This window comes from Sorex araneus, chromosome 4 (assembly GCF_027595985.1).
Source record: "Sorex araneus isolate mSorAra2 chromosome 4, mSorAra2.pri, whole genome shotgun sequence".
Lineage (NCBI taxonomy): Eukaryota > Metazoa > Chordata > Mammalia > Eulipotyphla > Soricidae > Sorex > Sorex araneus.
In genome coordinates, this window is record NC_073305.1 from 9,990,195 (window position 1) to 10,016,946 (window position 26,752).

Genomic DNA, 26,752 nt, shown 5'->3' on the forward strand with positions numbered 1-26,752 from the left:
CAAGGGGCTTCCCCAGACCTCCAACATAAGGGTCCCCGCATCTCTCCAGCCACAAGGCAGGGGGCCCAGTGCCCACCACCTCACCCCTGAGCGTTCCCGGGTCCCCAGGACCATGTTTCTGGGGGGCTCCATCCACCAGCTTCTGTAGTGGACAGAGGCCGCAAAGCCACAATATCACCACCAGGGGGCACCATTGTCCCGCGGATGTGGCCAAGCGCAGCGCCTGGGAGAGGGTCTGCGAAGCGGCCAGCCCCGACTCACAGGCACACCCGAGCGATAGCTGCCCTGGGGAGTGTGATGTGGTGTGTGTGTGTGTGTGTGAGTTTGTGTGTCCGTGTCTGTTAGTATCAGTGTGTATGCATGAGTATGTATATATGTTAGTCTGTGTGTGTTTGTGTGTGTCCATGTTGTGCATGTTAGCATGTGTCACTGTATGTTCATATACATGCATGTATGAGTATGTCAGTGTATATGTCCATGTCTCTTAGTGTGTGTCAATGTGTGAGCAGGTGTGAATACACATGTCAGTGCCAGTACGTGTGTGCATGTCAGTGTGTGCATGTCAGTGTGTGCATGTGTATGTCAGTATGTGTCCATATGGCTTAGTATTTGTCCGTATGTGCTTATGTGAGTGCGTATATCAGTGAGTACTAGTGTGTGCGTGTGTCAGTGCATATGTGCCTGTGCGTGTGAGTGTATGCCATAAGTCTCAGGGTGTGTATGTCAGTATGTCATGTGTGTCAGTGTGTGCATGCTGGTACATGTGTCATCATGCATGTCCTGGTGTATGGGTTAGTATGGATGTCTGAGTGTGTCTGGGTGTGGGAATGCATGTGTCTCTGTGTGTATATGTTATGTTTCTCTGTGTGTGTTGTTTCTGTGTATGTCAGTATATGTGTCGTATGTGTGTGTGAGCTGGGCCCTGACACGCCACCACAAACTGTGCCCCCACCCCAGGGCTGAGTGCAGGATCCAGCGTGGCCAGAGGCGCCCAGAGCTGGCAGCCGCTGACCGGTTACGCGGCCCGAGGCTGGGACAGGGGACGGGCAGTCCTTGGCTTGTCCCAGTATGGAAGAGGGGCCTGGAGGGGAGGCGCGGCCGGAGTCAGAGACCGGGCACGAGGGTCCGAGCTGCGGTCACTGTGTCCCTCAGGAGCCGAGGACGAGGGTCCGAGCTACGGTCACTGTGTCCCTCAGGAGCCGAGGACGAGGGTCCGAGCTGCGGTCACTGTGTCCCTCAGGAGCCGAGGCCGCGGCGGGCAGGTGTGTCGGGACAAACGCCGCTGCCTCCGGCACAGCAGGAGCGACCCAGAGTGCCCCCGCCTGCCTGCTCTCCACCCCCTCCTGAAGCGGGCGGCAGAGTCCAGCCCCACATGGCCTCCGGGGCCCAGCCTCCCCGAGGTCTGAGGTCGGGGTGGGAGGCCCAGGGGGCCGAGGGAGACAGCAGTTCCTGCGGCTTCCGGTCGCTGTCCGGGGGCCGCCTGACGTCTCGGGAGAGGCCTGGAGTGAGGCCGGTGCCGCCTCCAGCCCCGGGACCCCGACGGGGCGAGGCGAGGTCCCCGGACACCCGCACTCCTGCCTGCCTGCCGGGACACCAGCTCTGGGCTGGGTGCTTACGGCGAGGGGCTCTGGTTTCCTCTCCAGGCCGAGGACCTCGGTGGCCAGATGTGTGGGGGCAGGCGGTCAGGGCATGGGGAGGCAGTGCCCATGGGACGGCTGGCACTCGGCTGGTGGATCTTTACTGGCCCATTTCCTGGCCAAGGGGCCACACTCAGCCCCAGGACAGGGGCTGCCCTGAATGTCCTCAGGAGACGGGTTTCCCCTGCACCCCCGCCCGCATAGTAGGCGCTGGGCACCAGGAGTCTGCCAGCCACCGCCGGGACGGGCCTCCAAGGACACCCTGGCCCCCACCAGCCTCAGGGGGCGCGCCCTCACCCCACTGCACCCCTGCTGTCAGGGCCCTCCAGTGGCCGAGGCAGCTCCAACCCCTGGAGCCTTGAGGTGTACAAACGATGCCACCTGGTGCAATCACGGCCCAGCCCTGTCCTGCCAGCTGGGACCCAGCTGTGGTGTAGTAAGGGGGTCCCAGGACCCCCCAAACGTGAGTAGCAGATTTAGTGGGACTCTCCCTCCAAACTGTGGCTTTACCAAACCCTGGAGGGCAAAGAATCTACCAGAATCACTGCAACTTGGGTGCCCCACAAGAGGGACGCCCCAGATGGCCCCGCCCTCGCAGCTGGAGGCCAAGCATGTGTGTGTGTGTGTGTGCGTGCACATGTGTGCATGTTTCTCTGTGTGTGCATGTGCATGTGTGTGCATGTATGTGTACAGGGACACGCCTGCCTGGGGAGGGATTGGGGGTACTCTGTGGTCTCCCCACCCTCCGACACATATAAGTGGGTGTGTCCTGCCCCTGAGCACAGACAAGGGGAAGAAGCCAAGTGTCCGCTCCCCCTGGTGGCCCCAACTGACCAGCTCTATGTCCCCTGCCTACCGGGTGTTCAGAGAGGAGGAAGCCCAGTCTCTGAAAACCAGAGGACAAGAAGGGACAGGCCCAGGGAGGCCGGTGACAAGGGAGGGGGCCTTGGCCTCAGGTCGGGGCAGGGCGGGGAGGGCCAGGGAGCCCCGAGAGCAGGCTAACAGCTCCAGGGGGGCCTGGAGTGGAAACGCCTGTTACTGGGAAGTTTCGGTTCGTCCTGCGCTAACTCGGGGAGTCGTGACCTCAAACGTCGCTGGGGCCTTGTCCCAGTGTGTGCCTCTAGCCCTTGGGGTCCCGGGTCCCAGAGGGCAGCGCTGCTGGAGCTTGCGGCACCAGTTCCTCCACATCAGGCGGCACCACGTTTGCCACTGTCCCCAAGAGCGACCAACAGCCCGTGACAAGCAGTACAAACTGACCAGCTCGAGCTGAGGCCACGAATTGTTGCGTCCCTTCACCAGCAGGGGGCGCCACTGCCGCCCGCTCGGTTTTATTGCTGCACCACGTGCTGCGGCCCCTTGGGGACCCTCCCACCCCCACCCCACCAACCTACAAACTCAGGGCGGGACAACTGCGCAGCGGGGAGCCCGGGTTCGATCCCGCGTAAGGGATTCCTGAACGCAGAGCCAGGAGTCCTGCCCATCACTGTATCACTGTCATCCTGCTGTTCCTCGATTCAGCCGAGCGGGCACCAGTAACGTCTCTATTACACTCAGCCCTGAGACTTTAGCAGTTATGATAGGCCCCAACATACACAACAAAATCACCCCAAGCTGCGTTCGGTGGGGGGTGGGGGCGACAGCCGGACGCCAGACTCAGACGCTTCACTTTTCTTTTTTTTTCTTTTTTTTTTTTTAGGTACTTTACAACCCTTCTGTACTATTTGGGTTTTTCCAGAATGCACAAATACTACTTTTATGATTAAAAAAAAAAAAACCAATGCTTGAAGTGATTCCCCTCCCCCCCTTTAAAGTAAGTAATCCCAGTGGAGCATGAAGTGAAATATAAACCTCGGGACAGGTCACGCAGCGGCCGGCAAAGGCCCCGGCGTGGTCTCTGGCTTGGACTGGGGCACCCCGCGGCCTGAGTTCGGGGGTCACTGGCCATGACCTTGACGTGTCCTCCAGGCAGCCACGCCCCCGCGGGGTGTGGGTCCGTGAAATTAAGTTAATTTACAGAGGGCGCGCACGGGGCGGGCGCGCGCAGGGCGGGGCGCGCGGGGCGGGGCGGGGCGCGCGGCGGGGGTCCCGGGGGTCTCTAGACGTAGGCGGTGAAGAAGATGTGCATCTTGGCCAGGAAGGTGGTGACGGAGCCCTGGCGCCACAGCTTCATCTCCACATCCAGGGCGAAGTCCCGCGGCTGGCGCACGGCGCGCTGCAGGTGCACCACGCCCGTGTAGGCGTTGAGCCGCCGCGTGCCGAAGTAGCCCTCCTCGTTGCCCTTGGTGATGGTCAGCACGATGGTGTCCCCCGCGAACACGGGCACCGGGCTGATGCGGAAGATCTGCGCGGGCACCAGCAGGCCTGTCTGGAAGTTGAGCTGGTAGAAGGTGATGCGCGCCGGCGCGTTCTGGCACTCGGCGAAGTCGTGGCACGTGGTGCGCTCGCACTTCCTGCGGGGGGAGGGGAGATGGATGTGGGGGGGTCGGTGGGCGGGGGCGGGGCCGAGGGGTCCCACCTCCCCCGCTGACTCCTGGCCTGTCGGGTGGGTGTTGTGGGGCGGACGGGGTAAGTTCCTAGGGCCCTGCACGCCCCTGTGCCCGGCACCATCAGGAGTGGCCCCGGTGCCGTCCACCCAAGGAGCAGGTGGACCCTGGACTGGTGTGCAGGAGGGCCGGAACGCTTTGCACATTTTTATTGTGGGGCCGTTTCTCTAACGGGGGGGGGGGGGGGAACGGCTTCTGCAATTCAGGTTACAAGGCGGGAAGCGAGTTTATAGAGAGCCCGAGGCCCCGAGTTTATAGAGAGCCCGAGGCCCCCACAGGGCCTCGAGATGCCAGGAGGCCCCACCGTGCCGGGCCCCCGGGGGGGTCTCTGGTGGGATGCCGGACATCCGTGCTCACCGTCCCAAGGCCCGAGCAGCCCCGAGGCCACCCCCAGGGCAGCCCCTGGAGACCCGCCGTGCCCGTCACCCGGCCTGTGCCGGACAGACACCGCGTGTCCCTCGGGCTCGTGCGTGCAAGTGTGTAAGGACGTGGTGAACAGAAGAGAGTGTTGGTGCGTGAGCGTGAAAGTGTGTGTGGATGTGTGCGAGTGTGGAAGAGGGTGTGGATGCGAGAGTGAGTGCGTGTGTGCGCGTGACTGGGTGTGAATGGGGGACTGAGTGTAGGAGCAAGTGTGAGTGTGTGTGTGTGTGTGTGATGTGTAACTGAGCATGTGAACGTGCGAGCGGGTTTGGGTGAGCGTGAGTGTGTGTGTGTGACTGAGTGTGACTATGAAGAGGGGTGTGTGTGTCACTGGGTGAACGTGTGAGACCAAGCAGTAAGGTGTGTCAGTGTAACCGAGTGTGCGAGCGTGGAAGCGGGAGAGTGTGCATGTTGATGCGAGTGTGTGACGGTGTCAGTGCGGGTGGGTGTGAGTGACACTGACGACAGACAGCCTCCTTCCAGCCGCGGTTCCCGGGCGCGGCCAGCCTGCGGGGCCCCTCGAGGCGCCACCCCCACGCGGGTGGGCACTCACGTTTCCGAGACGCGCACGTAGTTGGGGGGACACTCAAAGCGCAGACAGCGGAAGCTGCCCTGGATGTTGTGGCAGGTCTCGGCCTCGGAGCAGTTGTGGGTTCCCAGCGCACACTCGTCCAGGTCTGGGCGGGGAGAGGGGGACAGGGGAGGGACCCCCGCAGCTGGAGGCCTCATCCCGGCCGCAGGAGCCCAGCCCGAGGCCCACCCACGCCCCGGGGCTCCTACACCTCACAAAGAGCGGTCAGCGCTGGCCTGACCCGGGGGCTGGGCAGAGGGACCAGCGAGGACCCCCAGCAAGCTCGTGGGGGGGGGCTGGATGGAGCAGCCCCTGGACCCCCCGGGGGCCCCGGCCCTGCCCCCACTCCCGCGGTGCTGAGGTCAGATGCCCGTGGCCAGGGTCTTGGAGGTGCCAACGTGTGTCCACAAGCCCCACACGCAGAAGACAGAGGCAGGGAAGCCTGTGCGGCGGGGCAAGCCCCAGGAGGGAGACCCCCGGGCAGACAGGCGCCCCCTCTCCGGGAGCCGCCACGTGGGCTGCTGCAGAGACGCGGAGGGAGGGGGGCGTGGGCTTCGGGGGGGGCCCTGGGGCGAGCGCCACAGGGCCGGACTGCTGACATGTGCCCACAGGCATGGAGGAGACGCGTCCCCACCCGACCACCGTGCGCTCGTGGGCGCCCCCACCCACCCCGAGTCCCCCGGAGACCCCGTCCCAGCGTGACAGCATGGGGGACGCTCGGACGCCCCTGCAGCTGCCGGAGCTCCCCCGAGGCCCCGCGGGTCCTGCAGTTTGCTCGGGTCCGACTGGGCGCACCTGCTCAGGCGGGGCTGGACACCTTGCCGGCCACCGGCCCCCGGAGAGCCACAGACTCGGGGTGGGGGGGCAAAGACGGGACCCTCTGAGGCTGCTCTTCTCCGGGGTCCTCCCTAGACACTCTCTTCCCTTTGAGAACCCTATGGCTCCACTAGGGGTCACTCCCAAGCACAGAGCCAGGAGCAGCCCCTGAGCACTGCCTGGTGGGGCCAAACTCCCTCACCTCCCACCCCCCCCCCACACACACACAACAAAAAAGAAATTAGTTAGAGCCCTCCCAAGTCCTGGGCTCGGACAAGTCCCTGCTGGGGAGGACAGCACACAATCACCTCCTCCCCCCCCAAGGCTTAGATCTCAGTTTATATGGCCAAGACGGCAACCGTCCCCCTGTGCTTGCACTCTGGCCCACACTTACCCTTGCAGGACCTGCCGTTGGCCATCATGGTGTAGCCCTGCTCCGGGCACGCACACTGGTAGCTCCCTGGCACGTTCACACAGCGGAAGGTACAGAGGATGCCAGCGCCCTGGGCGCACTCGTCGATGTCTGTGGAGAGAGGTTCTGAGCCCCGGCACTCACACAGTCCCCTGGGGCCGAGAGGGTCAGAGAGGGCAGCCAGAGCACAGAGTTGCCCAGAGCCTACAGGGCTGGACTCCTGTTCAAGTGCTCCTACATGACGGCTGCTCTTAGCCAGGGGCCCGTCAGGCGCCACCCTGCAGGTGGGACCACCTCCGCCCGTGGTCTGCCGGAGGTGCGGCCTCATTCCCACTTGGGGGTCTCTCTCCAAGAGAATGCCAGGGCCGGACCCTCACAGGATCCGATGCTAACCAAGTCTCTGTTCCCGGGGGGTCCCACCTCGCGCGGGGGCCCGGGGTCGCCGAGGCACCTGTGCAGGAGTGGCCGTCCTCGGCCAGCTGGTAGCCCTGGCGGCAGTAGCACTGGTAGGAGCCGTAGATGTTGGCGCACTCCTGGCTGCAGCGCGGGCTCTCGCACTCGTTCACGTCTGCGGGGGCAGAGCCGTGGTCACGGCGGGGCGCCCACCCGCCCAGCACCGGGTCCTGCAAGACCAGCCTCCCACGGGGCCGACGGGGGGCCCAGGAAAGGGCCACGGCCCGGCCCGGGAGGCGATGCGGGTCCTGGCCAGGTGCTGTCCACTGGCTCGGAGGGGCAGCTAGGTGCTCGCGTGGGCTGCCCGGGGGAGGCCGTGGCTGCGGGGCGAGACGTGGACTGAGGGGTTGGTGAGGGGGGAAAGAGGGGCGGCGCGGAGGGAGCGTCACCTGGACACCGAGCGCCTCACCAGCATCGGGCCGCGCCGAGCCGGACACGGGGCAGAGCCAGGACGGCCTCTCCCTCCGCGGCCCCCACGCGCATGCGCGGGAGAGAACGAGACACCCAGCGCGACGCGGCGACAGGCATGGGGAGGGGACAGACGGCAACGCGGAGATGTCCAGGGACGGCAGCTCAGGCTCCCGGGGGCCGCAGGGGAAGCAGGCAGGGAGAAGGTGGGCTCCGGGGGCGTCCCTCGAGGGCCAGCGAGGTAGAGTGGCGCCCGGACCGGAGAGACCCAGGGCTCCATGCCCAGGCCCTCAGGCCGGGCACAGCACTCAGTGACGGAGTGACATGCATGTGCGAGTGTGTTCATGCGTGTGTGTGTGTGCACATGTGTTTCACGTGTGCGCGTGCCTGCCTGCCTGTCTGCTCCACCTGTGGCTTCTGGCGTCCCTACAGTGTGGGAGGGGTGGGAAGGCACAGAAAGTGGTGCGAGGTCGGGATAGGGGAGCCGGGTGGACAGAAAGGGGTGCAGACGTGAAAACCGGGCAGGACAAGGCTCGGGCTCCGCCTCCTGGGGCAGGGAGAGCGCGAGGGGGCGGGGCCTGGTAGGATGAGTGGCTTGGGGCGGGGCCTGGCAGGGTGGGATATTGGGGGCGGAGCATTGGGGAGGGGCCTGATAGGATGAATAATTTGGGGCGGGGCCTGGCAGGACGGGATGTTGGGGTGGAGCATGGGGGCGGGGTCTGGTAGGATGAGCAGTTTGGGGCGGGGCCTGGCAGGGTGAGATACTGGGGGCAGAGCATTTGGGGCGGGGCCTTGTAGGATGAATACTTTGCGGCGGGACCTGTCAGGGTGGGGCTTTTGGAGGCGGGGCCTGGCAGGATGTGATGTTGGGGGTGGAGCATGGGGGCGGGGCCTGGTAGAATGAGTGGTTTGGGGCGGGGCCTGGCAGGATGGGATGTTGGGGGTGGAGCATGGGGGCGGGCCTGACAGGGTGGGATGTTGGGGGCGGGGCGTTGGGGCGGGGCCTGGAGGGGCGGGGCGCTGGGGCGGGGCCGGGCAGAGCCCGGTGCGGGTGGGGGCGGTACCTTCGCAGTGTTTGCCGTCTTCGGCCAGCCGGAAGCCGGCGGCGCAGGAGCAGCGGTAGGAGCCCACGGTGTTCTCACACGTGTGCTGGCACACGCGGCCCGGCGACGTCCAGCACTCATTAATGTCTGCGGGCGGCACAGCTCAAGGTGGCAGGGGCTCGGCTCCCTCACCCCCTCCCCAGCCACCAGGGGCTCCAACCCCCTGGGCTGGGACACAGAAATCCACAAGGCAAGGAAGAGGAGAGGCACACGGAGGGGAGTGGGGAGAAAGGGGGCGGGAGGGGGCTGCAGGCATGGAGGGACAGACAGAGGGCAGGACAGAGCGTGCCCGGCTGGCCAGGACAGCAGGAGGCAGTGACGGGCACAGAGGGTCTCTGGGGCGCCGAGCCAGATGGAGGAGCTCCGGGTAGGGGAGGGTGTGAGGGAGGAAGCCTGCGGCTCGGGTCAGCCAGGGGGGGCTGGCCACCCGCCCCCACCTACCGATGCAGCTGCGGCCGAAGGCGTCCCGCTGGAAGCCAGGCTTGCAGTCACAGCGGTAGGAGCCGGGGAGGTTGTGGCACACCTGGGTCTCGCCGCACTGGTGCACCCCAGTCTCACACTCGTTCACATCTGGGGAGGGCACAGGTGAGCAGGCGGCCCTGCCTGGTCCCGCCCGCCCGCCCACCCGCGACTGGGAGCCCAGCAGGGCGGGGGTCTTACCCACACACTTGTCGCCCTCCTGGTTGGCGTGGTAGCCGCGGCTGCAGAGCAGCGGGTCCCTCTGGCACGTGTAGGAGCCCACCGTGTTGACGCAGCTGAAGCCGGGCCGGCAGGGCTCCGTCAGCGACGTGCACTCATTGATATCTGCAGCGGGGTGGGCACGGTATGATGGAGAGCAGGCCCGGGACCCCCTAGGTCCATCCTGGGGTGCAGGCTCGGCCTGCCGGGCACCAGCCCCAGAGCCCAGGTACCCGCGTCCGTCTCAGCCACAGACCCAGGGTGCAGCTGGAGGCGGCTCCCCGGGGGGGTCAGGGCTGCGTCCACGGGCGCCTGCAGCAAGTTCCAGCCCTGTGCCCCTTCTCCACATACTGCCCCCTGCCCCCCCCCCCATAGGACAGGACGCTGCGGGCCCACCCCGGCCCCTAACAGGAAACCAGGAGGCTGATTCCCTCACCACCTCTGGTCCCCACCCAAAGCTGCCCCCTGTCCTGGGAAGCCCTTCCCGACCCTCTCGGCAGAGGAGTCTTGCTTTCAGGGGGCTCTGGTGCGGCGCTGGTGGCGGGGGGGAGTGCTGCTGCAGGCCAATCCTGGTGGCTGGGGTGGGACAGTTTGACACTGGGCCCAGAGAGGCGTAGGGAGCACCAGGGCAACAGGGCAACAGTGCTCAGGGCCTCTGGGGCACTGGCGGTCAAACTCAGGGCCATGCAATGCATGTGCCCTCTGACCCCTGCTCCAGGCCCCTCGGAGCACCCCCTCTTTATTTTACTAATTTATTTTTGGCTTTCTGGGACACACCCCGGGGTGCTCAGGGCTTCCTCCTGGCTCTGCGCTCAGGGATCGCTCCTGGTGGGGCTCAGGGTGTCGGCGATCAAACCCAGGTTCACCACATGCAAGGCAAGCGCCCTGCCAGTGGCACTATTGCTCTGCCCCCAACTGCCCCCTTTAAAAAAACTGCAGCACTGGGGCTGGAGCGATAGCACAGCGGGTAGGGCGTTTGCCTTGCACGTGGCCGACCCAGGTTTGATTCCCAGCATCCCATCTGGTCCCCCAAGCACCGCCAGAGCCAGGAGTGACCCCTGTGCATCGCTGGGTGTGACCCAAAAAGAAAAAAAAAGATAATAAAATAAAAAATAAAAAGCTGTAGCACTGTAGCACTACCGTCTCATTGTTCATCGATTTGCTCAAGCGAGCACCAATAACGTGCATATCAAATATGCCACGGGTAGCTTGCCAGGCCCTGCCGTGCGGGCGGGATACTCTTGGTAGCTTGCCAGGCTCTCCGAGAGGGGCGGAGGAATCGAACCCGGGTCAGCCACGTGCAAGGCAAATGCCTTACCTGCTGTGCTATCACTCCAGTCCTTTAAAAAACACAGCTTTTTATTTAATTAAAACCCCCATGATTTACCAAGTTACCGATAATTTGGGTTCTAGGCATATCGTGTTCTAGCACCAATCCCCACCGTGTCTGCTTCCCCCACCAGTGTCCCCACGTTCCCTCCCGCACCCCACCCCGCCACCACCTTGACGGGCACCCTTTAAAGACTGGGATTGCAGTTTGGGGCTCCTGCTTTCAGTGTGCTCTGGGTGGATAGCTACACCTCTCCCCGACACGACCAGTATATTCGAGGCCCCTGGTCCCCTAGTCCTTCCCTTTCTCATCTTCCCTCCTCGATTTTTCCCTTCTCGGACTCCCCCCCCCCCCCCGTACTCTGGAGTCAGGAGTGTTCTAGACAACCCCCTCACTCCACTGCCCTTCCTCATCCAGTGATTCTCTACACAGGGAAGTCAGGTCGCCTGTATCGGACCTTCTGGCTTACTCCACTCAGCAGGATCCCTCCACCAGCTGCAGCTGAGGGCCCCCCTTTTAGAGCCTGTGTCCGATTGTGTCCTGGGGCGCCCCCCACAGCCGGAAGAGGGTGCACACAGGTGTGCTGGAAATGCTCCCCCACGCACAGGAAATCAACCACGAAGCTGTTGGGGAGCCCCAGGCCCTGGCTGGAGGGTCCCAAGGCCAGCAAGCTGGCACCCTCAGGAGAGGCAGGGGGTGGCGCTATGCTCCCTGCTGGGCGCGCACCTGCCTCAGCCACCCTGCAAGGGTGCACTCCCCCGAGGCTGCAAGCTGTTCCCACGATGCCGATAGTTAAGTGCAGTTTGTCCTTCTCCCTGCAGGGGGCGCCGGTACCGGCCCTCTGGGCAGGAAGAGGCAGGCCGCCTCCGGGAAGCTGGCCAGGAACTTTCCAGAACGTGTGGATGAAAGGCGGGGAGAACACAGGATCTCAACCTGGGACCAGAGTCTGTCAAAGGCAGCTTTGAACCCCCCAGGGCAGCGTACCCCTTCCTCCCCAGAGCCTGTTTCAGCGAGCGTCAGATGCTTCATGTGTGTGCTGGGTGTGCGTGTACATATATGCCACGTCTGGATATAAAATGCAGTCTGGGTTGTTTTTCATTTTTTTTTGGTGGGGGGCATGCCTGGGCCTATTTATGTGAGGCTCTGAGCTCCGGGGGCGGGGATCACTCCCATATGGGACACCGGGGATCGAACTTGGGTCTGCCCCATGCAAGGCCAGCGCCTTCCTGCTGCACTGCCTCTCTGGGCCCCCAAGTGTGTCCTTTACCGCCGGCTGGACTTTAAAGATCTGACCCAGTCCAACACCCTCCGTGGGCCACCAGACGCTGCCGGAAGTAGCAGGCCCAGGGCAGGTAAGAGCCACGGGCCCGTGGGTGGTCCGTGCCAGCGCAGGCCCCCCTTGTTTCCCCCGCGGCGCGAGGCCCCCCAACTCACCCACACAGTTGCCCTCGGGGTCCTGCAGGAAGCCGTCCATGCAGCGCTGGCGTGCCTGGCAGTAGAAGGAGCCCTCGGTGTTCTGGCACTCGAAGCCCACCTGGCAGTTGTGTGTGCCCAGCTTGCACTCGTCCACATCTGCCACACAGAGCAGAAGGTCAGGGCGGTGGGGAACACGCCCCCACCCACCCCCGTGTTGGGGGACTGGCCCTGCCGCCTTTCAGCATCACCCCGCGCCATGGAGAGGGGCCACGGCTCTCCTGGGGTGCTCTCGCAGCCCTAGGGCCTGTCCCATAGGATGTGGGGAAACTGAGGCACACCCTTGCCACAGCCCCAGAAGCGTGGGGCTGGGACCAGGCAGGGTTGGCGGCCTGCTCCTTGGCCTGCACTCTACTGCCGGGCGGGCAGAAATGGGAGCAAGAGCCCAGCCACTAAGGACAAGTGACCGGCATCTCAGAGTGCCGTCGGCCTCTCTTCTAAGAGATGAGCAGACAGGCAGTACAGGAGTGGCCCGGACACAGCAGGCCTCTCGGTGTCCACAGCCTCCGGGAGGCCCTGGGCAGGGTCCAGGCCCCGGGGGGGGGGGAACGGGACGTGGGGACACAGCCCCTCCACGCACTCCAGCAGGCAGGGCTGGAGCCGTGCGTGGGCACATCCTGAAGGGCGGTTCCCTCCCCGTGTCTGGGGGTGGGCTGCTCCCCTCCCGGCTCACTCCCCTGGGCTGGGGGTCCGGGGGTGTTACTCAGCTCCCGGGGTTGGGGGCCCTGCACCCCCCAGAGCAGGGCAAGTGGGCACTGCTGCGGTCTCTGCTCCCGGGCAGCATTCTCTGGACACTTGAGTTTAAAGAATGCTTCCGTTCAGAGACCACCCGCCCCTCCGGGTGGGGGTCCAGGGGTCCTTCCCGACCCCTTCATCCCCTCCTCTACCAGACTGTGCTTTGTACAGCACCTGCCCCCGTCCCCGGGCCTCGCACTGTCTCCCTCGGCCTGGAACGCCTCCCAGGGTCACCTCGTTGGGAGGCATCTGGACCCCCCACGTAAAGGAGCTCCCTGACCCCCGTCTGCTTGTGTGGCCCTGGCCCGTCAGGTCAGACAAGGACATGCCTAGCCCGACACTCAGCACCCAGCGGGCCGCGCTCAAGCTGCCCTCCCACCTCCCAGAAGGCTGGAATTCTCCTCGAAAGGGCAGAAGGGATGCTTCTGAAGGGCTCGCAGGAGGACAAGCCACACAGACCCCAGCTATGGCCACCTTCCCCTGCACTGACCCGGGAGGAGCCCTCTCCCGCCAACGCCATGCTCGGTGTGGGCACCACTGTCTTCCACCCACAACCTTTGCGAGAAGGGAGAGGGTTCAGGCTGGACAGGGACAGGGTGCGTGGAACATGCCCTGGGAAGGGCGTAGGGAGCAAGGTGGGGGGAATGGGAGGGGCGCGTGGAGGGCGGGGCCTGCAGGAGGGCGGGGCCATGGGTGGAGCTTACAAAGGATGGGCATGGGCGGGCAGGGCATGTGGAGGGCGGGGCCATGGGTGGAGCTTATGGGGATGGGGATGGGCGGGCAGGGCATGTGGAGGGCGGGGCACGTGGGAGGGCGGGGCATGGGCGGAGCTTATGGGGGATGGGCGGGCAGGCCACGTGGGAGGGCGGGGCATGGGCGGAGCTTACGGAGGATGGGCATGGGCGGGCAGGGCATGTAGAGGGCGGGGCCATAGCGGGCGGGGCAGGTGGAAGGGCGGAGCTTACGGAGGATGGGGTGAGGACAGGGCACATGGTGGGCGGGGCGTGAGGGCAGAGTGGAGTGGGTGGGGCCAGCGGCAGGCTGGGGCGAGGTGGGCGGGGCCTCATCTCTTCCTTCTCACCTGCGCACTCCCCATCCTGGAGGGAGAAGCCAGGCTCGCAGGAGAGCGTCTTGAAGCAGCGGAAGGAGCCTACGGTGTTCACGCAGTGCTCGCCCCGGCTGCACGTGTGCTGGGAAGTCACGCACTCGTTGATGTCTGTGGGGAGAGCGAGGCCGAGAGGCTGCACGGCGCTCCTGGAGGCCCCTGCACTGCAGGGTCGCGCCAGCCTTTCCCTGGAGCTGTGCCCCAGACGGCGGGCACAGGGGTGCGCCCCTGCTATGCATCGTTCATTCAACCAAGATTTATGAGCGCCTGCCACCTGACAGCAGGCACGCTCCCGGCCAGGAGAACGGCACAGAAACGCCTGGCGGCCTGTCCTGAACACGCGTGTGCAAGAGACCTGGAAGACCCTCACACACGGACAACAGGGAAACAGTCGTGAGCTGGGCGAGGCAGGCGATGGGCCGATGCAGACAGCCAGGCCTCGTTTCCAGCGGGAGTCGGGGACGAGCTCAGGAGACACGGAGGAGCGTGAGGCAGTGACAGGAGCAGCTGAGCGGATGTTCCGGGCAGAGGGGACAGTGGAAGCCGGGGTCTGAGGAAGGGACCACTGGGCACATCCAAGGGCCCATTTCAGAGCCCCGGGGAGTCAGTGCAGACATGGGGGGGGGCAGGGGGGAGTTCATGACAGGTTCCTAGCACAAAAGGAAGAGTACTGATTTGGTAATGGGATCCTCTGGCTGGCTGGGAGAACCCAAGGTGGTGGCCAGGGCAGATGCCACTGGACACAAATGGTCATCTGGGGAGGTAGGGAGGTAGGGAGAGGTTGGGTTCCGGGGCCCTGTCCAGGTAGGAGCAGCGATGTGGACGGGGCAAAGGGAGCCACAGGTGAGGGGCAGGGCGCCCTGGGATGGGAACGACTCAGAGGACAGAGGGGACAATCCCTGGGAAAGTTCAGAGGGGCACGTTCAGAGACCATCAGGACACACGTGACCACCTTAAGGTTAAGGCTTAAGAGGCAGCTGAGACCTGTCTCCAAGTTCAAGAGAGGGTCTGAGTAATTCAGGGCAGCTGGACGCCGAGGTCACCTAGGGGAGGGCAAGGAGGACAGACAGCCTGGGCGACACAGGGAAATACAGGGGTAGCACCTGGGAGAGCAGATGTACCCTCAAGCGCCCCCTGGTGGCCTGGAGGGGGAAGTGCATCCCTCCCTCTCCAACAGTCCCCTTCACACCCCACCCCACCCAGTCCTGGAAAAGGCCAGTTTGGGGACAGGCAGCGAGGAGGTGACAGCGCAGCGCTGCCCATTCTGGGTCCGGAGTCACTTCTCAGGGGTGGTGACAGCTCAGAGGGATGCAGGCAAAGAGATGGAGGGGAGAGAGTCCCCGAAACTCACAGGTGAACCAGGTCAGGCTGATGACCCCAAGGGTGGGTGGAGGGGGAGTAGGCAGCTTCCAAAGAGGCCAGGGGTCCGATTGAGGGGCACTGTGTTCCTGGGACCCCTCAAGGGCCACAGTCTGGAGGGGCTGTGGCGGAAGGACCAGCTCCGCCGAGTCTCTCGGGACCCCCATCCCCTCGTCCTACACTGCCGGCTCCCAACGCGGCTGGATGGGACGTGTGCCCTGCAGCCCGCAAGGAGTGGCAAAACGCAGAGCACAGAGTCCAGAGCACCCCCACTCCTCAGGACTGCAGGGCATCCCAGGTGCTCTCCCTCTCCGATCAGCCTTGCCCACCTGCAGTCTGGCTCCCAGGGGACACAGGCAGTCCTCAAAAGGCAGGGCTCACAAAGAAACAAGATGCAGGCCGATCAGAGGGCCGCCGGACTTGGCCCTACCCACTGCTGCCACCCCGTGGCTTGCACACACACCTCTGCGGACGGGGAGCTCACTACTGTCCCTGCACGCTGCCTCTGGAGAAGGAGCATGCTGTGAATCACTGTCCTGACACTCAAGTCCACCCTTCGCCTCGCCTCCAGAGTGACCGTGCAAGGCGGGCGCCCTCGGGATCTGCTGTCTCTGAGAGGGGCTCACTGAAGTGTAGGGGGCGGCAGCATGCTGCTCGGAGCCTGGGGGGTCTGGGGCCTTCACTGGGGGTCTCACCAGCCAGGGTCTGCTAAGGTGCCTGCCGCTGACATACGAGACGTTGGAAGACCCCCTCCCTGCCAGCGTGAGTGGGGGTCAGCCCCAACAGCGACAGGGACAGGAGGAGCGGGGAGGACACAGGGCCGTGGGCACGGCGGGCAGAGGGGGCCGGGAGGACCAGGGCGGCTCATAAATTCTGCTGAATCGAACGTGCTGAGCTCGGTGAGCCCCGGAGCCCAACGTCCGGCCGGCGGCATTCCCCCAGGCCACGGGAAGGAGTGGACAGAGCCGGCACGTCCGGGCGAGGCAAGCAGGCAGGGCGCCCGGCGAGGGGTGCTGGCAGCCCCGGTGCGACCCGCGCCCCCCGACACAGACACGACCCAGACAGGCGAGCTGCAGGCGTGGCAGGACCATGTTGTGCCTCGGCTGCAGGCCTGGGGCAAACATGGCGGCGGCAGCCGCTCACCCCAGCCCCGGGGACCCCGAGCCCAGAGGCAGGCGAGGGAGGGGCCGCAGGCCCGGCCACACTGTGCCCACCCTCCGTGCCCTCGCCTCTGCTGCCCCTTCCTCCCTTGGTCCTTCCTGACTCCCCCCGGGACCAGGGCAAACACCTTCTCCTCTCCAGGAGCGGGTCATGGCCGCGGAGCTGGGCACCCTTGCCCCGGCCCGCCCCAGCCCTGGGCCTCTGGGGCTCTCTCGGTTCGGGAGCAATGACGTCTCATCCGTGAAGGCGTCAGAACCCCCGGCCCCCAGCCATGAGGGGGGCAGCCTTGCTGCCCGCGAAACAAGCCTGGAGCCAGGGCCCGTGTGGGCCTCGTCCCCCGGCAGGCAGGGGGCTGTGGGGGAGGGTCAGCCCGTCCCCTGGACCCATATGTTCCAGGCGAGGGAGGACCCGGCCCGGGTGTTACAGGTGAGGGTCCCGGCCCAGATGTTTCAGGTGAGGGTCCCGCCCAAGTGTTACAGGTGAGGGTCCCGCCCAGGTGTTACAGGTGAGGGCCCTGGCCCAGATGTTACAGGTGAGGGCCCCGGCCCAGATGTTACAGGTGAGGGCCCTGGCCCAGATGTTTCAGGTGTGGGTCCCTCCCAGATGTTACAGGTGAGGGTCCCGCCCAGGTGTTACAGGTGAGGGCCCTGGCCCAGATGTTACAGGTGAGGGCCCCGGCCCAGATGTTACAGGTGAGGGCCCTGGCCCAGATGTTACAGGTGAGGGCCCCGGCCCAGATGTTACAGGTGAGGGCCCCGGCCCAGATGTTACAGGTGAGGGCCCTGGCCCAGATGTTTCAGGTGAGGGTCCCGCCCAGGTGTTACAGGTGAGGGCCCTGGCCCAGATGTTTCAGGTGAGGGTCCCTCCCAGATGTTACAGGTGAGGGTTCCACCCAGGTGTTACAGGTGAGGGCCCTGGCCCAGATGTTACAGGTGAGGGCCCTGGCCCAGATGTTTCAGGTGTGGGTCCCTCCCAGATGTTACAGGTGAGGGTCCCGCCCAGGTGTTACAGGTGAGGGCCCTGGCCCAGATGTTACAGGTGAGGGCCCTGGCCCAGATGTTACAGGTGAGGGCCCCGGCCCAGATGTTACAGGTGAGGGCCCTGGCCCAGATGTTTCAGGTGAGGGTCCCGCCCAGATGTTACAGTGAGGGTCCCAGCCCAGGTGTTTCAGGTGAGGGTCCTGGCCCAGGTGTTTCAGGTGAGGGTCCTGGCCCAGGTGTTACAGCTGAGGACTCAGGCTCCCAGAGGCGCCCTTTCTCAGCACCATTCTGCAAGCAAGCTGCGACCCCCCCCTTCCCTACTCCACCCACTGCTTGTGGGTCTCCGTGGCTACCCCACTGCTTCCGGGCTCTGGGCTGCCTCCTGCTGCCGGGTCTTCTTCAAAGGAGGGCCAACCCCTGGGCACAGATGAGCTAACCCAGCGGGAAGGACTCGGTCCCCGGGACCCACAGCCCGTTCGCATCCAGCCGCCCCTGCCCGGTCTCAGTGAGTGACGGGCCTGTCCTGGGGCACCCTGAGTTGCAGACCCCAAGGCACGTCCCCAGGGAAAGCGGCTGCCGGCGGCGCTGGTGGGAAGCAGGACAGGACACCAGGACACGGAGGGCGCACACGGAGCACGGGTTGGGCGCTGGGGGCTCAGATGCAAAGGGCGGGCCCTTTAGCATGTGGCCGCTGGCGGCGGGCGTGGCGGGAGCGGGCTGCGGGCCGTGGTGGGGGCGCGGGCGGGCGCTGGCTTACCCACGCACTTCCTGTGCCTGTTGAGGATAAAGCCCTCGGCACACAGCACTGTGTGGTTGACACAGTAATAGGATCCCAGGCTGTTCACACAGAACTGTCGCCGGCTGCACCCGTGAGTGCCCATCAGACACTCGTCTCGGTCTAGGCGCAGCCGCGGGAGGGAAACAGAAGGGCCGTTAGAGTCTGGGCAGGGCACCCGCTGCGGACCCGGGCTGCAGTGCTCAGGCTGGCACCCACTGCCCCGGGTGGTGTCAGGGTCCGGTCGCCTAGTGAGCAGACCCCAAAGTCTTTCTCCCCGCTATGCTCTGGAGACACCCCGACTTGCTGGGCAGCCCAGGGGTCCACCGGGGCCCTGCTCAAGGGGCCAGAGGCCAGCCTGGGGGGGGTGTGGGCCCCCCCCAAGGGCAGCTTGTAGGAAGCTGGACCGTTTGCTTGTGAAACCTCTGACGCTTTCCCCATCCGTAACAGGCTGCAGTGTTTCCTGCTGGGCCGGGCTGCGCCCCCACAATGCCCGGGTGCAGCGGGAGCCTGGTGTGTGAGGGGCCCGTGGCCTCTGGGAGTTTTGCAGAGGAGGACGGGGGGTGGGGGCAGGAAGAGCCCGACAGCAGCCCCGGGCCGGGCTGGCTGAGAAGGACCACCCAGGACAGAGACCCCCCCCCCTCCTGCACGGGACGGCTCTGCAGCATCAGGGTGGGCCCGACCCCCCTATGCCCTCCCTGAGCCTGCACCGCCGTGTGGGGACGGACGCAGGCGGTCTTCAGAGAGTCTCCTGGGCGGGGGCTGGAGTCGGGGGAGCATCTGCCCCCCCACAGCCAAGCCACAGGTCCTGTGCACAGCCGCTTCCCAGCCCGTCCCGGGGCCGGGTCTGTCCTGCCCCCAGCAGCAGGAGGTCCAGACTCAAGACCTCCGGGGCTGTTCTCGGGGTGCCCCAGGCTGGCAGGTGCCGGGTCTGGTGCCCCCCGTTTCCAGGGGAGGCTCTTCACGCATCTGAGACAAGCCCCAGGCACTGGGAGAGGGTCCCGGGCACGAAGGCTGAGCTGGGGGGGTGCTCGGGGACGTAGCCACCACCAGCACCCACCGTGCCCCCTCAGCTGGTAGGGCGGGGTGGGGGGGCTCCCACTGCCCAGTCCCGCCCCCCCAGCGGGGCCAGCGGGAGGGGACGCCACTTCCGGGCCCCGCACCCTCTTTTTCCTTTCTACAGCCACAGCGTGAATGGGGACCGTGCGGCCACACAGCCGGGCTGGCGGAGGGTGCCCGGGGGTGCTGGCACTTGCTGGACGGACACCCCTGGGGGCCCCGCCCAGACCGACCAGCCTGCACCTCTGGGGGGTGTGGGGGACACAAGGTCCGCGCGGCCGCCCACTCCAGGGGCATTCAGGAGACGGGGGCACCCAGGACCCCCAGGGCATGGTGACAGCTCCCAGGGGGCTCGGGTGTCAGCAGCAGAGCCTGTCCACACCGGCTGGGGGTCTCTGCCCGAGGCCGGGGCGGCCACTCACCCTCGCAGGACACGCCGTCGGCCATGATGGCGTAGCCAGGGAAGCAGGAGCACATGACGCGGTCCCCCACGATGCTGCACACCTGCTTGCACGGCCCGTTGTCTGCGAGGAAACGGAGAGCCGGGCCCCCCCGCTCAGCAACCCCACGGGGTGCCGCCCGCCCCGAGACCGGCCGCACCCCCAGGACGGGCCCCGCCGTTACCTTTGCAGGTGTTGGGCTGGGGCTCGGGCAGCGGGATGGTGTTGGGCAGCCCCTGCGCGGGTTCGGGTCTCACCACGGGCTCCTCCGCAGCTCTGGGCTCGGGGCGGTTCCCCTCTGCGGGCACAGCCAGACGGCAGGGGAAACTGAGGCTCGGGAGCAAGAAGGGGTCGCAGGGCAGAGGACGTTTCTACGCTGGCCCCGGGGGCGGCAGGCGGGCGCTGCTGGCGGAGGGCCCCCCCCCCCCGGGGACGCCGCGGGGGCTGCTGTGAGCACGGCTGCGGGGGGCGCCCCCTCACCGGGCCAGCAGGTGCGGCCGTCGCCCTGCAGCGAGAAGCCGGGGAAGCAGGCGCAGCGGAACGAGCCCACGGTGTTGATGCACAGGTGCTGGCACAGCTCCCCGGGCAGCAGCAGGCACTCGTCCTGGTCGTCCCCGGGCAGGCTGTTGGGCAGCTCCGTCTCCGCGCCCAGGGTCAGCGCCTCCTGGCTCGCCGCGTCCGCCGCGTCCACCTCTGAAACTGCAGAGGGGTCAGGGCACGGGGCAGGAGGGCCGGGGGCGGGGCAAATGGGATGGGGGTGCGGGAGGGGGTGCGGTGGGTGGAGGGAAGGATGGAGGGAGGGATGGAGGAGGGAGGGAGGTCGGGATGGAAGGGGTGGAAGGAGGAAGGATGGAAGGAGGGATGGGGAGGGATGGAGGGAGGGAAGGAGGGAGGGGTTAGGGGGGCAGGGATGGAGGGAGGGATGGGGAGAGAGGAAGGAAAGGAGGGAGGGGGAGGTTGGAGATGGGGAGGGATGGAGGAAGGGATGAGAAGGGAGGGAAGGAAGGAGGGAGGGGTGGGGGGAGGAAGGGATGGGAGGGATGGAGGGAGGGGCAGAAGGGGGAGGGATGGAGGGAGGGAGAGAGGAAGAGAAGGAGGGAGGGAGGGGTATAGGGAGGGAAAAGGGAAGGATGGAGGGAAGAATAGACAGAAGGAGGGAGGGAGGGGTGGAGGGAGGAAGGAGATGTAGGAATGGAGGGAGGGAAGGAGGGAGGGAGGAAGGACTGGAGGGAGGGATGCAGGGAGGGATGCAGGGAGTGACGGAAGGGCAGCCGGGGAGGAGGGCTGGGTGGAGGAGGGTGCGGTGTGTGGTGGGGGTGAGCAGGCTGATACTGGGTAAACAGGGGCCACGGGGCGGTGAGTGGATGGGGGTGGGCAGAGGCTGGGCAGCGGGCGGGGAGGGGGCCGTGCGTCTGTGCGTCTGCCAGTGACACGACGGGCGGGCGGGTGTGAGGGGTGGAGAGGGCGGGCGCAGGACATTGGCATCGCCGCGCCCGGCCCCAGACAGGGCCCGCCTGGGCCGCCCCAGGAGGAGCCCGCGGGGAAGGCCGGCGGGGAAGGCCGGCGAGGGCGGCACCCACCTCTCTGGGGCGCGGCCCGGGGCTCGGGCTGGCGGGCCTCGGGCACGATGAGCGGCTCCTCGCCCTCGCAGCAGGAGAGCATGACGTAGTTGCAGGGGTAGCCCAGGTTGGGGTTGGACTCGCAGGAGTGGCCCTCGGCCCGCACGCGCAGGCCCAGCCCGCAGCACTCACAGCATTGCTGCAGGGAGAGGCGGCGTCAGGCCGGGCCCGGGGGCCCACGCGGGCCACACGGGCACGGGCCGGCCAACAGGCCGGGACTGCCCGTCTCTGGTTGCTTCTGCCGGCTCTGGGTTCCAGAGACAGCCTCCCCTCCCCTCCCCTCAGCCGGGTAATGCACTGAGGCAGGTTTATACAGTACTGTGACTTCTCGGCAGCCGCGGGTCCCTTCCACGAAGTTCCCTCTCTTACTAGCTCACGCCAAGGATCTCGGGCCCGTGGAAAGACAGACTCTCCAGGGCCCCCGACAGAGAATCCCTGGATGCAGGTTTCGGAAGTATTAAGTGGGCTTGGGCTTTGTCTGGGCGCATAGCGTTCACTCTCATCTCTCCCTTTTTGGAACGGATGTGATGGCTGGCGCTCTAGCAGCCATCTTAGGCCACGAGGCAATGCGAAAACAGTACAAACTAAAGACAACCAAGCAGAAACACACACTGTGTCTGCAGATACAGTGGCGCTCCACCCTGTGCTCCAAAATAGAATCTTTTGTTTATACTAGTATAGTAGATTATAGTAACAGCTCCGAGTATTTACTCTCCCCTGGCAGATTACAGTAACAGCTCCGAGTATTTACTCTCCCCTGGCGTCTTCATCCGCTGTGACAATGCACATCCTCCTAGCAAACAGTCTATTTCCAGTCTCTGTTTGGTTTGCTCAGGGGGCCACACCCAGCCGGGCTCAGGACCGTACCGTGGTGTCAGGGAAGGAGCCCAGGAAGCGGGCCCCTCACGCTAAGCAGCTGCTCAGCCCGCCGGACTCCTCGACCCTGTCTCCACCCTCGTGACTGCCTGCCATGGCCTGGACCTGGGCCAGCAGAAGAGACCGGGCAGGAGGCCGGGGACGCGCCTGCTCCCGTCCGGAGAATGAAGGTCCGTGTGGAACGGGGGCATCTAAGGCCTCCCGGGTCACGGGCGCCAGCGGAGCCCAGGGCCAGGGGCAGACGCATCACCGTGCTCAGCCGGGACGCACGGGATCTGGACCTGAGGGCCAAGCTGCTGGCCCCCCAGGCACAGACCCAGCGAGACGGGCTGGGTGTCGCCCACCAAGGGAAGCCCCACCCAGTGCTGTCCCCACGGGGCAGACGAAGAAGCTGAGGCGCGGAGAAGAGCCCAGCAGACTCACGCCCCGGATTCCAAACCTCCCGGTGGCCAGAGGCCTTTGCCCAAGAACCATTTGTGCTCAGGGCAAAAGGCCTTGGCAGGACCCAAACCAACGTCCCGCTCTCTCTGACGGTGCCGTCTGCAGAAGGCCCCGTCACAGCCAGGCCGGCTAGTGCCACGAGGTTCCCCGCCCCTCCCCACCTTCCCCCCAGGCCCCTCCCCGGCCCTCCCGAGGGTCCCTGAACCCTTCTTCCCAAGTCTCAGTGGACTGTAGACTCTCTGGACAAAAACTCCATTTCCCAGCCTGCCTTGCAGCCAAGCGTGGCCACGTGACCGGTCCTGGCCAATAGCGCATAGGCGGGAGGCCTCAGGGGAAGGGTTCTTCTCTTCCCCGGGTTCAAAGCCCAGAGAGTTCTCACCCCGGGTTCAAAGCCCAGAGAGTTCAGGAGCACCCCGAGGGCGCACGGAGGGGCAGAAAGTGACCACACGGAGCTACGGTTCCGCCTTACAGCACAGAGACGGTTCAACCCCGCTGGGGGCGGCCGGGTGGGGAGGGGCACTGGGGTCTGGGAACAAGCCAGGCACAGAGGGACAAGGGTCCGAGCTGGAGGCCCCACCTCTGTGCGGCGCTGGAATCAGTTCCTGCAGCCGGGGGTGGCTGGGGCCGACAGCGGGTGGGGTGGGGCCGTTTCGGGGTTCCGCTCTGCAGGGGAAGATCTGGGGAGAGGCGCGGTGGGGCCGGGTCCCTGCAGCCTGGGGAGGGCTCGTGGCACCGGGCCGGGCACTGCGACGGTCAAGGCGGGGCACCTTGCGCGCTGGGCCCCGAGAGGGGCTGCAGGGAAGGCGGCCCCTCCCGCTGGGCGCAGAGGCTGAGCTGCCGCCTCTCACTGTGGCCCGCCGCCCAGCTGATGCCGGAGAAGCCAGGGGGCCAAGAAGCGTCTCCGGGCCAAGCTGACACCAACGTGAGCTCGGCACCCCACGGAACCAGGGCCCAGTCCCCTCAGCGTGACGCCCGGCAAGTCCCGGGGCAGAGTCAGAGACTCTAGTAGCTGCCCCGTGCCACGCCCACTGGCCCTGCGTGACCACACTGCCCCCGCCCTGCCTAAAGAAAGGGCCCCTTCTCCCCATCCTGCCCCTTCCCGGCGTCATCCCTATGAAGGAAGAACCCCTCAGTGACCACCCCACCTGCAGTGGTCTGTCTATGCCCACCCCCCTCAGTCCTAGCTGCCCCGCTCCAGTCACAGTGATTGCTGGGCGGCTCTCTCTTCCCAAGCACACGCTGACCTCAGGCCCTTTACACATGACGCTCCCACAGTCAGACTCCCACTGGGCTCTCCTCTTTGCCCCCCGCCAGGCTCTGCCACACAATCTGCTTCTCAGCGAGGCAGCCTCCGGGCCCGACCCTGCTGGTCCTCCTCAAACCTCAGCCCCCCTCTTTGGCACCATGGCCTCCAAGACCCCCAAATAACACAGCCACTGAGGGCCCCCTGGTTGCAGGTTGTCGGTTCCCCTGCCGCACCCCTCCCTCAGGCCTCAGGCGGCCCCCCGCCCCGCTCGCCTGGTACAGGGACACGCCGCAGGTGTCGTTGTCCTCGGCCCCGCAGGCCTCGCCTTCCCGGGCGCCCATGACGCCGGCCACGCAGCTCTTCTCCTTCAGGTAGGACACGCAGCACTGCATCTGGGCCGTCCTGTGCGAGAGTAACGCCTCAGCCCCGCGCGGAGTCGTCCCGCGGGTGCAGAGGGGAGACTGAGGCTCAGAGCGAGGCCCCTGCTGGTTTCGTCTCTCAGGGGATCCAGGAGACTCAGGCCTGGGCCCAGGAGACCCTGGTCCCACCTGCAGGAGGGAGGCGCGGTGCTGCCCCCAGTGGCTGAGGGAGGAACAGCACTCGGGCAGCCTGGGCCCAGGAAGGTGGGGTCTGGGCAGGGGGTGAAGGATCCAGCAGCCCTCGGGGAGGGGTAAGCGCAGGAGTGTGTCCTGGAGGAGGCGCGGGGGGCTGGACAGCCAGCGGGGACCCTCCCCCACCAGGCTCCCCGGGGGCCTCTGCGCTAGCCTCAGCTCCGTGTCTTAAAAAGAGCTGAGGGGAAGGGGTGAGGGGTGAGGGTCTGAGTGCGGCCGCCCGCCCCAGCTCAGAGAGCATGCCATGGAGGGGCTCCGAGTGGCCGCCCCGGTTAGAGCAACGAAGAGGGAACCCGCGGAGGGTGGGAGAGGCCTGGTATGAGGGGGCCGGGGGACAAAGTGGGGAGAGGACGAGGGTCCCCCCAGGCTGAGTACGACAGGACAGTGAGCTGGAGGCTGCCTTCCACACGGCACCCCATGGGGTCCCCTGAGCCCATCAGGCGTGATCTCTGAGCACAGAGCCAGGAGTCAGCCCTGAGCATCACCGGGTGTGGCCACAGAAAAGGAAAAGTCTGGGGACTGCTTCGTGATGAGGGGACACGTCCCAGGGGGGATGGTCCCTGAACACTGGGAGCTGCCACAGGGCCGGGTGCTCTCCATGTGGGGCCTGGTGCTCCCGCCAACGGGCCTGGTGCTCCCACCTGAAGCCTGATGCTCCCCCCCATGAGGTATGGTGCTCCCACCATGGGGCTTGGTGCTCCCGCCAATGAGCCTGGTGCTCCCACATGAAGCCTGATGCTCCCCCCCATGAGGCACAGTGCTCCCACCATGGGGCTTGGTGCTCCCACCAATGGGCCTGGTGCTCCCACCATGAGGCATGATGCTCTCACATGGGGCCTGATGCTCCCCACCATGAGGTATGGTGCTCCCACCATGGGGCTTGGTGCTCCCACCAATGGGCCTGGTGCTCCCACATGGGGCCTGGTGCTCCCACCATGAGGCATGATGCTCCCACCTGAAGCCTGATGCTCCCCCCCATGAGGTATGGTGCTCCCACCATGGGGCTTGATGCTCCCACCAACGGGCCTGGTGCTCCCACCAACGGGCCTGGTGCTCCCACATGAAGCCTGATGTTCCCCACCATGAGGCATGGTGCTCCCGCCATGGGGTTTGGTGCTCCCGCCAATGAGCCTGGTGCTCCCACATGAAGCCTGATGCTCCCCCCCATGAGGCACAGTGCTCCCACCATGGGGCTTGGTGCTCCCACCAACGGGCCTGGTGCTCCCACATGGGGCCTGATGCTCCCCGCCATGAGGCACGGTGCTCCCACCAAGGGGTCTGCTGCTCCCACCGCGGGTGACCTCACGGCCCCCGCCTGTAGATGGCCCGGGTCCGGGCAGAGCCGCCCACCCTACCTGCAGACGTCCCCCTCGGCGCCGCTGTCCGGCATCCCCAGGCACTCGTCGCTGTCGATGGCCCACTGCTGTCCGGCCGCGCAGCACGTCTCGATCAGGTCCTTGGTGGACACTGCGGGAAGCGCCAGCGTCACCACGGGCGGGGGGGAGACGCGCCAGCAGGGCAAGCACCGGGCGGGAGCTCAGCCCCCCGAGGGTGCGGGGCGCGGGAGCAGGGCGGTCAGGGGGCCCTCCGCCCGGACCCTGCCTCCACGGAGACGACTCTGTGGGTCAGCCACGTTCCGAGCCCCAGAACCAGGCTCACTGGGCCCGACCCAGCCCGGGGGCCCAGGGCAGGACAGAGAAGCCGGGGCGGCGGGACTGTGCACACAGCACTTACCCCTCCACCCCCCCGACAGCCCTCAAACCCTCCCTCCTCCCCCGGGACCTTCATCTGCCGAATCAGGGGTGACTCGCTCCAGATGGACTCGCAGGGAGGGCCCAGAACCGGCAGATCTGAGTCCCGGAGAGCAGGCGGGCCCGCCAGGGCGAGGGCCCCCAGCCCCCCCCACATCTGTGGCCCCGCACGCACCCGCCCCAGGGACGGTTTTCCCGCACCCGCGGCCTCTTCCGGCCCAGCCTTGATCGTGCGCCAGGCCCACGGGCCTGGCTGCCTGCCCGCCATTCTCTCCCGCCCTCCCTCCCCCTGCAGACAGAGCGGCCCGGGGCGCTGACCCCTGGGGTGGCGAGGGCCACCCACTTGGAGCTGGCCGGACGGGACGGGCACAGGGGCCGGCCGCTTCTCCTTTCCCACGCCCCCCTGGCGGCCCGGCCTGCCTGTCTCTGGTTCGCTTTGGGTTTCTGGGCGCCTTCCCAGTCCTGCCAAGGGTCCCGGCCGCATCCTGCGCCCACGCCCCGGCCCACGGCTGAACCCGGCGTCCCGAACAGCCAGACCTGACGCCCCCACCCCCCCACCCCCGTCCCAAGCCCTCCCGGCATCAGGGAAGTACCCCCACAACACCAGCTGCCGGCCCTCCTCAGGCCACCCCTGCCCTGCCCAGGGCCTCCCCCCCAGCCCCTTTCACACCCCCCACATCATGCCCCAACTCCCCGCTGTGCCCTCCAGCCGCTTCCAGATGGTGCCAGAACCGCATCGGCAAAGACCAA

The 26,752-nt window shown here is 66.2% G+C and overlaps 1 protein-coding gene across 2 annotated transcripts in view; it reads right to left on the bottom strand.

Moving 5' to 3' along the window:
* Window positions 1-3,340: 3,340 nt before the first annotated feature.
* FBLN2 (fibulin 2) overlaps window positions 3,341-26,752 on the bottom strand; it is a 53,485-nt gene continuing 30,073 nt past the window's right edge. Inside the window, exons 3-18 of one of the 2 annotated variants that reach the window (XM_055135868.1) lie at window positions 25,607-25,718; window positions 23,913-24,042; window positions 21,039-21,216; window positions 19,939-20,157; window positions 19,643-19,756; window positions 19,441-19,542; window positions 17,942-18,082; window positions 13,661-13,795; window positions 11,806-11,943; window positions 9,024-9,167; window positions 8,805-8,933; window positions 8,325-8,450; window positions 6,851-6,967; window positions 6,382-6,510; window positions 5,154-5,277; window positions 3,341-4,087 (exon numbers count right to left, since the gene is read on the bottom strand). In XM_055135868.1, coding sequence (XP_054991843.1) covers window positions 3,733-4,087; window positions 5,154-5,277; window positions 6,382-6,510; window positions 6,851-6,967; window positions 8,325-8,450; window positions 8,805-8,933; window positions 9,024-9,167; window positions 11,806-11,943; window positions 13,661-13,795; window positions 17,942-18,082; window positions 19,441-19,542; window positions 19,643-19,756; window positions 19,939-20,157; window positions 21,039-21,216; window positions 23,913-24,042; window positions 25,607-25,718 — 2,393 coding nt within the window. In that variant the 3' untranslated portion in view covers window positions 3,341-3,732. The remainder of the gene's footprint in view (window positions 4,088-5,153; window positions 5,278-6,381; window positions 6,511-6,850; window positions 6,968-8,324; window positions 8,451-8,804; window positions 8,934-9,023; window positions 9,168-11,805; window positions 11,944-13,660; window positions 13,796-17,941; window positions 18,083-19,440; window positions 19,543-19,642; window positions 19,757-19,938; window positions 20,158-21,038; window positions 21,217-23,912; window positions 24,043-25,606; window positions 25,719-26,752) is intronic. The other variant, XM_055135869.1, reaches the window with a different exon arrangement.